General features: G+C 37.2%; 1 protein-coding gene across 1 annotated transcript in view; it reads right to left on the bottom strand.

The window, feature by feature from the left end:
* The window catches only part of LOC122549894 (ATP-binding cassette sub-family A member 13-like), a 278,487-nt gene that overhangs the window by 14,631 nt on the left and 252,040 nt on the right, over nt 1-11,816 (bottom strand). Inside the window, exons 53-57 of the mRNA XM_043690092.1 lie at nt 7,728-7,920; nt 6,694-6,803; nt 5,098-5,248; nt 1,927-2,061; nt 1,525-1,628 (exon numbers count right to left, since the gene is read on the bottom strand). Of these exons, the coding sequence (XP_043546027.1) occupies nt 1,525-1,628; nt 1,927-2,061; nt 5,098-5,248; nt 6,694-6,803; nt 7,728-7,920 (693 nt within the window). The remainder of the gene's footprint in view (nt 1-1,524; nt 1,629-1,926; nt 2,062-5,097; nt 5,249-6,693; nt 6,804-7,727; nt 7,921-11,816) is intronic.

Raw genomic sequence — 11,816 nt, 5'->3', positions numbered from 1 at the left:
CAGGTTTAATTGGAAGCACTAGTTTTCGGAGTACTGCTCCTTCATCATGTGGTTGTGGAGGACACAATTGTAAGACACAGAATTTATAGCAAATGTTTACAGTATGGTGTAACTGAAATTATACATTGAAAAATACCTTGATTGTTTGTTAAGTCTATCTTCTGTTAGAATGACCATGATAGTCCCAGTTAGTGTTACAGTTAACCTGAGAATAATTTACATATGAAAGAAGTGAAACTATCATGGTCATTCTAACAGATGAGAGACTCAACAAACAATTAAGGTATTTTTCAATGTATAATTTCAACGTCTAATCTAATTTTATTGTTGAATAAAAGCAAGGCTGGACAAATCCCGGAGAAATAGTAAGTGCTGGAGAAACTCAGCAGGTTTGGCAGCGTCTAGCAAGGCAGGATTTCTTAATTTTTATTATTTCAGTCAATGTTTGCTACAGCAGACATCACCGTAATTTCTGGCCATTCCATTCGAAAGGTATTAAATGTACAACTGGACTCCATCCAAGAGTATTCAATCATCCAGTATTTTAAATAATGCAACTGAGTGAAGAGAATTAGAATAACTACTTTTGTTCCAACTGTGAGAGCAGAATTGTTGAGTCCTTACACATTATGTCATATCTTATGTAAACTCAAGTTGCATTTAAAAGCCACAACTCCACTGTCTGTTGATCTCTGATGTATAATCACAATGTGCAAATGGTGCAGAAAATACAGTCTATAATATCAACAGTTTCCTCTCACTGTAATAATTATATTCATATGTTTGGCTGTAAGTATCAGTGGGACATCCTCATTACTGGTTATTACTGAGATAATACAAGTAAATCCTTTCTAGGTACTTAAGGTGCTGGTCTTTAAGAGAATCTGATTAGTGTATGCTCTCGCCTTTTATAGAAAATATTCCATGATAAAAAAGATGGGTGCTTGGCTTCATCAAAAACGGCCTAATGATTGAAAGTAATAACACAAACCAACTTAATTAAATAGTGTCTTTGTTACATCAAATAATTAAGATGCGGAATTATGTAAATTTAAACTAATTATCATAAAATCCCTACAATGCCACGTCGAGGCCATTCAGCCCCTTGAGTCACCACCAACCCACCAAAGATCATCTCACCCAGACCCACATTCCTATCCTATCCCGTAACCCCATATTTAACAGGACCAATCCACCTAACCTGCACATCTTTGGACTGTGGGAGGAAACCAAGTTATTCTTGTGGAATATATGAATTGAGGAAATTTAGAGAGACTAGGGAAGAAAACAGTGAAGCTGCAGAGGTGAGTTTGACACTGTTTTTACTGATCTCTCTCAGGTTCAATTAAATTGTGCCCCAAAGGACACCTAAGTCATAATTAAAAACAATTCCTTTTGTAATACTCAAATTGTCCAGGATCATCTCTCTGAGTTGGAAAGCCTGACTGCATAAATAAATAAAATACTGTTGCTGTTTTACAGTTGCTGTAATTCCCACATATGCAAAAAGTTTTGTTGATGGACCTGTGTGATGTCAGGACAGCAGCACACCCAGCTTCCACTTCATTCATGATTGCCTTCCAGAGATAGCGCTTGGACTCAGGATCCATTCCTGAACTTGGTTCGTCCTAAATATAAACAAGCATCAAAACATCATCCTCAAAATGCTTGTTTGCTTTGGATCACATACTGACAGTTGATACATTTCAGTTCCATTACCTTTCTTGCTCAGTTATCCAGTGGTTAACGTCAAGATTAGTTTTATCAATCTTTTATAGAAACATAAGAGCAGATCTTCTCTTCATTAATGTAGTTGCATTTTTGCACATGATACAATCTTTAAGGAATAGCCCTCCTTATAATACAGGTGATGAGCAAGATTGTGAACATGCTGCAATGACCAGAAAAGAACAAAACAGATCTCACCAGTAAAAGGACTTGAGGTCTGCCAATCAATGCCAGGATTGTTGATAGTTTTCTCTTTGTGCCCCCACTGTATGTTTTCACTAATTTATCAACATGAGAAGTCAGGTACAGGTGATGAGCAAGATTGTGAACATGCTGCAATGACCAGAAAAGAACAAAACCCTGTGTTAATGAACTTCATAACATCGTAGTGGGAACAAATATATTTAATAAATATGTTACATCTCAAATATATTAATGGCTCTCACAAACTCTATAGTTTGACAAGTTTTAACCAGGTTGCATTTTGTATCTGAAACAAAACTTTTCAGACTTGTATGAGTAATTCATGCTAGAGCTAACACTAAACAATCCCAAGATCCAGCTTTTATTGGCACTAAGAGCTTCAACAGACTGGTTCAGATCAACGGACTATGAGGTGCTCAGGTTTTACCCAGATATGCCCAAATTATAATTACCTTTTTGAGTCCAAAAATTATAATATTTTGAAACATCCAATTTTATCCCCAGTGTAAAATAAAAGTTTCATAAATAACATGAAAGTTTTGTGAAGTGAATTAAAAATAATTTCCAGGAATCTTTATCATCTATTGTTCCATATGTCCAAAAGTTAAATGTGTTCAAAATTGGCTAACAAAAAGTAAAAAGCATTTTATATTAAAGATCTGGGTGAAGATTTAATCCACAATGTGATCATACAAAAGCAATTGAAAAAAGTTGCTACACAGCTAACAACTCTTTGCTTTCTATGGGTCATGTAATTTACTCCTCAAGTATTTATGAAAACCAACACTATTTTTTTTGACAAAGGCAGGTAAGGGAAGACATAACATGCAACATGGCTGACATTCTATTAGATATGTCAGAGAAGATATTACATCAATATGATTCAATAAGAAACCTCTGCCGTATAAAACCCATACTTCTCTGTGGGCCCATTCAGTAGGAGATGTCAATCAGGAAAAGCCAAGTTCTTATTCAGGCCTCAAATGTTTCCACTACTCTTGGAGAAAAAAGGCAAGAGGACAGTTGAAATAGAATGGCAGTCTTCCTCACTCCTGTCCCACCATGACTGTGATTTTAAGTTGCAGGTAGTAGGGGCATTAAGACTTAATGATGGATAAAAACCTGTTGGGAAGAGCAACCAGGGTCTGAAAAGCCCAGCAAATTTAGTTTTAAACAAAAATTGTAAAGTTTCCTTGTAGACCAAGCAGCATTTCTCCAGTCTACGATTACTTACTCACGAATCTGAACTGGGGCATCCCTGTTGGAAGGTTATTACCTTGTATCAGGGTCTCTGGCATTAGCCTTTTGCTGCAGAATTTAATGGTTGAACAGGTTCTTCCTGCTAACTTTATGGCTGTTTTGGTGGGCAAGCAGCCTGCCTATCCCATTATGAGCCCATCTCATCCAGGAGATAAGACCGAGTCCTGTGTGACTAAAAGATCTCCCTGAGGCTTTTCTGGTTTCCCGGCAGGTAACATTTTTACTGAATTAATTTACTTCTATTGGTTTGGGATATTAATTTTGTATCGACAGTAAAATGCAGGATAGATTTCACTCTGCTGCTCAACAGTGCGGAGCTGTCAAGAGGTGCCATCGATGTGCTGGACATTGACTGAAAAAGATTCCTCACAATTTATCGCACAAAATAAAGGCACTTATTAAATAGTGATATAAACTTAGTATATAAGGTTCATCAGATCCCAAACATCAAAAAATTTAATTTGGTGACATAAGCTCATATTTTTAGCACAAATCATCTAGATCTTAACTCGAGCTATGGATCTGAAAGAAGCCCAGTGTTTCAACTAGTCTCTGACAGCCTCTTAAAGCAATTCATTAGTAGGTCAGTAAAACTTTTTTCATGTATTCTTTGCATTAGATTAATGCTCTAATTGAATCTTAATTTCTAACTTTCTATACATAGTAAAGATAATATAAATCTCTTCATGGAAGATCTGAGTCAATAATTTCTCCAAGGTGACCATGTCAGACTGACAACTGGAGGGGTAACTATGATTTTCAATAAAATTGTTGGATTTTGTACATGATTGAATCAATTGTAATTCTTGGTACCCAAATGTAAGTAAAATGTAAAATTATCTACTTATAACTGGATATAACTGAAGAGCAATAGGTTTGGTACGATCCATTAAAATCACTGGGGGAGGTAGTGGTGCAGTGACAATTTCTCTGGGCTAGAAATCTAGAACCTCAGGCTAACATTCTGAGGACATGGTTCCAATCCCACTGTTGAGTATGGTGAAATTTGAAGCCAATAAACATCTAGTCTAATGGTGACTATGTAACCACTGTCAATTGTCACATATTTAAAAAAAAACTTATTCACTAATGCCCATTAGGAAAGGAAATCTGCCATCCTTACCTGGTCTGACCCACACATGACTTCAGACCCACAGCAATGTGGTTGCCTCTTAACTTAACTGAAGTTGGCAATAAATGCTGGCCTAGTGACTCTTAACTATTTTGCATGAATGAATTTTTTTTAATTGTAGTTTAATGTACTTTGTGTTGGTTATAACAATAAATATAGCGGAAGCCAAATGGGAGTAAAAACAACATCAGTGTTGACTATGGTATTCTGGAAGTTAACAAAATGGATGCAGAGATCACAATGGTAAAATTGACCAGAAGATGCCATAATATTTGAAAATAGGTTTGACCAGGAAAGAGTATGATGCATGGCTAAAAGTAAAATGACTGCTGTCGCAAAACAAACATTTTGGTTGGCTCCTCTCTCTTTCGAAATTGCCATGTCAATTGTTCAACAATCTGGTTCTAGATATATTCTACACAATTTGAATCTCACGTTATGTTTTTCAGATTCTCCATCTTCTCTTCCACGAATAAGTATAGATGCAGTGAGTGGATATGCACATAAGCCCTACTCATTTTTGGAACTTCAATCAGTCGCCTCAGGTATTCATGATAGCAAGTTTAACTCAGCAGACTCAATCCAACAGGTAAAGTGAAAATATAAGAAGGATGAAAGAAGTTTATATGGTCACTTCTAGCATTCTCACGGTATTATAACGAGAGACATGAACATACTTAAAACTGTCTCCACTGAAAAACTAGCATAAAAAAACCAAAGTAGATTAAGTGGCCATGATTTCTCTGAATATTAAAGGATTTATTATGACTCACTTTCTTGATTGTCTCCTCAGGTACTCCACGAATTCTAGAATAGTAGAACATGTGTTCCCAGCCAGTCAAGAGATCATCCAGTGCATCATATTGGGGACAGTATCCAATCAGAGACCCATCAATATCTGTGTTTATGATGTCTTGTTCAGACCTGGTTATAAAGCAGCAAACGTGCCCACACTGAATACATTGTACACAGAAGAAGCCATCACATATTTTTTAATTAATTAAAACTTAATTAATGAAAACATAATTAAAACTCCATTGTGACTATGATTTCCAATTCTGAGCACTTAAGGGTTGTGAAGGGGAAGGTTATTTTGAAGTGGCAGGATTGCTTTGGATAAAAAGGGACAATGAAACAGGAGAAATACCAGGACTCATCATTTCTCTTTTTGGGCTTGGACTAGGAAGGGAAGTTGAGGAAAAAAGGGTTAAGGTACCTGCAAATAGGTCTTTTGGGAAGGTTAACTTAGAGATGTTAAGATAGGAAATAGGAGACAAATTTTAGAAAGATGCAAGTTCATGCTAGGAGTACATTTAAAAGAGATTTAGTCAAGTGGTCTTGTGGAAGGGAGGAAAGCGGTGGAGAATAACTGATCAGATAATCTCAAAGTATTAACATAGAAGCTCATGAGGCTTTCATACTTATTGTTGGAGGTGAGTTTGGAGGACAGAGGGGAAAAGAATTTAAGAAGATAGATTGCAGTAAATACAGATGCAATATGTAATCTTCTCATTCCAGGTGATCTTGGAATATCACATAGTTTTAGCACACTAGAGCAAGATTCAATAGTGTATGTGGTCCAACTAGTTCTCGGAGTGAATAACTAAACCTGTTGTCCATAATTTCAATTCAAGTCTGCATGCCTTGGATTTAAGGTTGCAAACATGGGAGCTATGACAGGGGTGAGAGAAAATATAAAACATTTGGTGGGGAAGTGAATCAAAGATGAAATTAAGGTATGGTTTCGAAATGGAAGGGGCTGTCAATATAGAAAGATACAAGGAAGTATTTAGCCCTATTTGTGACTGATCTAATGGCAAGACCAAGGGGTAGTTATGAATATAAGTTGGGGAGTTTACATGGAGGGGTTGAACAAGGGAGAATAAGTGGACAGCTGACTCAGACTAAAGTGAATATTATGAGTTAAAATGGAAATTGAAATCATAAACAATAAGAAATCATTAACTGCAGATCCTGAAGGAGGAAAGCATTGCGGTACCTTGGTGACACAATTTTTATGGTAATTGTGTGAATAGTAGAGAATGGGGATGCCAATATGCTAATGTTAGCTGTATTCTGACAAAGGCAGGTATATGGAGGAACAATAGAGTGCTTCAGAAATGGTAATTGAAAACTAAATTATAAAGGATAAAGTGAGAAAAAAAATCATTATTTGAAAGGTGCAATCAAAAATGTCTCTTGGTTTCAGCACTGCATTCACAAATGTAATCACGAGTGAAAGCTTAAGTTATATAGATCATCTGTAACGGAAAAGTTTCAGTGAGTCAACATGAACGATAGTTATCTAATTTTAAGGCATAAAGATTCCGGGGACCCGGGAATGAAAAATTAACAGACTATTTAATTACCCTACAGCAGTCCTGATAATTGCATGGCCTGAAGATGGTCTTATGTCTCCTGTCAGCATTTTAAATGTGGTAGTTTTCCCAGCCCCATTCACACCGAGGAGTCCAAAACACTAACAAAAAAAGAGAAATTACAAGGTTTAAAATGGAGAGGTATTGATGCATATAGTGAAGAAACAGAGAAGATCCACAAGTACATTTCTATTAAACTAACAAATTATCTTTTGTGGAACTATATCCAGATTGTTTTTGTATCTTGCTCATCAGACCAGGAAGATAATATCTTGTTGTCACCAATTATGCTTTCCCCTTTATTCAACTTGAAGTGTATTTCTGAGTGGGAGACTTCAGGAAAGCAATTCCTGTTGCAATTATGAAACAATAGGTCAAGAAAATGGAAATTAGAAGAGATATAGAATTTGTGATAGCAAAGTGCTTGGCATTGTACTCCAATAGAAGTTGAAAGATTTTCTCTGTATGTTTGAACTTCTAATAGCTCAATTTCCCAACGTATCTTTAAGAATCAAAAAGGAAGTCAGGAGTCTACATGAAAAGACAACTTACAGAATAACAAATTAGGGGACAAGCGGTCATTGGGCACATTTAACTTGAGATTTTCCAACAAGCAGTCTACGTTTGGGGGGCCAGCATGTTCAGTGGTGACTGACTCCCTGCCTCTAATGTAAAAGCTCATTGGAATGATCTCCAAATAGTTTGTGAAGAATTGCCTGATGAGTTCAATGTTGAAGTCCTGCCTTGTCAAAATTGCTGTCAATTGTAGCTGGCAGAATCAAGACTTAAGAAATCGTTACTAGAGGCCAAATCTTCATGGGATCCAATAACAACAACATGTTGGGATCAGAGATGGGACAATCACTCACTTAAACCATATTCCTCTCCCAAGCTGCCCCATATTAGGGCAAATGAAGTCATAATGCCTACTCTCTATCATCACAACAACCTAGCACTTCTTCTTGCCACTGTTGTTGCATTTTAACCATTTTGATGGAAACAAACAATTTTAAGTTTATCTTTACCTCTCCTGCAGGCACCCCCAGTGTGACTCCTTTCACAGCACTAACTTTCTTGATTAGTGTCTGGTAACATTTCTTTAAGTTGTGTATCTGCAAAATGTCACTGCTTGCTTCTCCAGTCAGAACCCGTTCACGTTCCTTCTTAACATCTTCATCCTCATTGCCACTGGTTGTACCATGCAAGGAATCCTTGTTGCTGAAAATGTCAAAACATCTTGTATTTCGTTTATCATAAAACCCAATCTAAATGTACACAGTTGTTTTAAACTTAGGACAGCACTGACAGTAAATATTACACCCTTGCTCAAAAATAGGTGGCGGGTCAAGTTCAGCAACTATATGCCAGTCACTTTAATCTCAGTGGTGGGGAAGCTTTAAGAAAAGACAATTTGGGACCAAATAACAATCACTCGGGCAAAGGCAAATTTATGAAGGAAAACCAGCATTCATTTTCTGAGGGCAAATTGTGTTTAAATAACACGCCTGAGATGTTTTGATGAGGTAATAAAGAGGATAGAGGAGAGTGATGTGTTTGATAAAGGCACTTGATGAAATACCACCAGATTTGTGAGTAAAATTTAATTGCATGGAATGAAAGGGATAGTTGGCACATGGATACAAAATTGGCTGAAAGAACAAAAGAGGGACAGAGGATAGATGGGGCAGGGGAGGGAGGCTGCAAAGAAGAGAGAACAGGTCTAAACCTGTCAACAAAGAAAAACTGAGAAACTTGACTGAAAACAACAAATGCTGGAGATCACAGTGGGTCGGACAGCATGCATGGAGACAAAGCAAGCTAACATTTCGAGTCAAGGTGACTCTTCATCAGAGCTGAAGTGAAGTGTGGAAGGGACAGCATTTATGCAATATGGTAGGGATGGGAGTAGGGGGTGTACAGTGATAGTAAAAAAGATGATGTTGGTTCAGATTAAGTGATCGGAATATGAGAATGGCAGAATGGTGCATCGCCTGCTAGACTTGAAAGGATAGACACTGGGATGGGGGAGGGGAGAAAGGACATGATAACAAGCTAAAAGAAAGGGAAGAAAGATTCACAACTTGAAGATGTTGAACTCAATATTAAGTCCAGAATGTAAAGATGGGAAAATTTGAGAATCTCCGTAATCTCCTCCATGCCTCCCACAGCAACCTTGGGTACATTTCATCTGGGCCTGGGGATTTGTCCAATTTTAAGCCTGGTAAAACTACTATTACCTCCTCCCTATCAATGCTATTCTGTTCAAATATATCACAGACTTCTTCCCTGACTTCTATACCTCTTTATGATAAATACAAGTGCAAGGTATTCATTTAAAACTTCATCTATATCTTCTGGCTCCACACATAGATTGCTATTCAGTTCCTAATGGGCCCTACTTTTCCATTGGTTATTTTCTTGTCCCTAATGTACTACTAAAATGTCTCTGGATTTTTAAAAATGTTACTTGCCAGTGTTTTTTTATGTCAGCCTCTTCGCTTGCCTGATTTATTTTTTAAGTAATCCACTGCCTGCAGTTTCTATACTCTTTTTAGGGCATCAGCTGATTTGAACTTTCTGTATCTATCATAAGCTTCCATTTTTTTCTTTTATTTTATTCTTGTCTACTCTTGTACATCCCTTGACATCAAGGTTTCACTCAAATTTTTGGTTCCATACTTTACCTTTAAGGGAACATGTTGGCCTTGAACTCTCAATAACACCCTTCTGAATGTCTCCCACTGCTGTGATGTGGATTTTTCTGCAAGTAGCTGTTTCCAGTCCAATTTGGCCAGATCTTGTTTTAACTTATTAAAATTGGCCTTCCCCCAGTTCTGAACCTTTATTTACAGTCCACCTTTGTCCTTATCCATAATTGCTTTAAATCTTACTGAATTATGGTCACGATCACTGAAATATTACCCTCCCCCACTGCCAGATCTATCAGTTGCCCAGTTTTGTTCCTGAAACCATAGGAATATCCCTCTCCTTTTGGACTTTTTAATGTGCTGACTTAAAAGCTGAGACATATTTTAAGCATTCCTTCGCCCTAAGCCTTTCATATTTTGTCTATCCCAGTTAATATTGGAGACGTTTAAATCCCCCACTATTATTACCAAATGATTTTTAAACTTCTCTGATATTTGCCTGCATACCTATCCCTCCCTAATAGATTGTGCGACAATAGTACAACCCCAAAGTGATTGTCTCCGTTTTATTTTTAAGTTCTTTTGAGGAAATGTGTAAGAAATCATCCCTCCTTACTGCAAGAATTGACTTCTTGAATAATAATGCAACTCTGCCTCCTCTTTTACACTCCACTATCTTGTGTAACAATCCCATACCCTGGATACTGACCTACTACACCTGTCCGTCCCTCAACCATATCTCAAATGATAACAATAACCCCAATCTGCTAATCAACACTCTCACTCTCCTGCATTACTTGAAAGACTCCTTTCATTAAAATAAATAAAATCCAACCTTGCTGTACTCCTTTCTGCTTGAATATGACTATATTTGCACTGCCTTTTAGACCGACTTGGTTCTTTTTCTCTACTTGTCTGTACATCATCCCCTATTGTACCTCCGGTCTGCATCCCATCCCTTTGTTCTGCATTGATTTGGTGTCATGCTGAAAGAGGGCACCATGAGGTTGTCGCATGTCAACATGCTCACTGCTCAGAATAAGAACTAAAGATGCTCTGCAAATGTTTTTCTTCATCAGCGGAAAGATTGAGGAAATACTTGAATCCAGAACAGTGAAAGCAACAGTTATTGCTCCAAGCAAAACTATCTGAGCTCCCAGCAAAGCTGTCAGGGATGTCACAAGAGGCTCCTTTAATGTGGGTCGCAGATAGTATTCACAAGACTGATCACTTTGTTCATGGCTCATTGACATTGGCTCTCTTTAGAAGCTGCAGGCGGTCTTTAAATACCTTCAGGAAATCTTAATATTCAAGCCCCTGTTAATGTGTACTGCCAATCATTAAAAGGATGAGCACTGGTTGCTTGCTTAATTCATGAAAATGACAGTCCTCCATCAATTTTATGTATTGATTGCATCATGTAATTTTATACAGTTTCTGACCCAATAGTTCATATATTGGTAAAGCTAAGAAGGAGAAAATGCTTTTTTTGTAAAATATGAAAAAAGTAATAGAAATTTAAGACCTAATTTTTATTTAAAAACAAATTGTTATCAAAGATTAAAGTGGGAAAAATTCCATAATAGAATATGCTCAGTATGATAGGGTAGGTGGTGTGAGGAATGACAGAGGTTGATGAACTAAATGTCAAGTGTATTTCTATGCTTCCTTATCCATAATTCTTGCATTTGTAGTTTCAATTAATTCCTAAGTATCTTGGAATATTAAATGGGTCAAAAGAATGGTAATCCAACTTGGAGGAAGGGAAAAATTGTGGCTGCAAGAGCTGATTCTTTTTGAGGTATTTTAGGTATTGGAGATGATTTCCTTGAATTCCAGGAGCAGGAATTCCTGTTTTATAAGCTGTTGCATTTTCTTGGAACTTTGGGGGGAAGAAGATCAAAACAACGGCACTTTAAAAAGGAGGAAGACAGACTTTGGCAGAGACCACATAGTCAGAGAAAAACTAGCTACACTGCTGTCTGACACAGCAGTGAATCTGCACAGTTACTGCCTGTGCTGTTTGAGTTCAAGTATCTCTGGCATCGGAGTGCATCGAGGAAAAATGAACAAACAGCAGACCTTGACGGAATCTGTGTGGAAGAGTCACAGCACAGAAGCAGATAAGTGCATAGTTTTTAAGTGTAACCTTACTGTAAATCTACAATAGTGAGTAGAATGGGTTCTTTCTTGAGTTTATGCTTTATTGAGATCTGTCCCTTGATTAAATTTTAATAATATAAACCAGAAATACTAAGTTAGCCTGGAGCAGTGTTTTTAGAGCTGTATGACTAGGCTATTTTCTGGATCTGTAGATTGTGAAGGAGCAAAGATGGCCTTTAGCAGAATGATGTGCTTTTCCTATTGGATGTGGGAGATCACGGAGAGTTTTCATGTTACTGATGATTACGTTTACAGGAAGTGTGTTTGGTTGTGAATCCTATCATATTGCATGGATCAGTTGGA

This window comes from Chiloscyllium plagiosum, chromosome 5 (assembly GCF_004010195.1).
Source record: "Chiloscyllium plagiosum isolate BGI_BamShark_2017 chromosome 5, ASM401019v2, whole genome shotgun sequence".
NCBI classification, from domain to species: Eukaryota; Metazoa; Chordata; class Chondrichthyes; order Orectolobiformes; family Hemiscylliidae; genus Chiloscyllium; species Chiloscyllium plagiosum.
The sequence above is the reverse complement of the archived record's forward strand: the minus strand, read 5'-3'. Positions and strand labels throughout refer to the sequence as shown.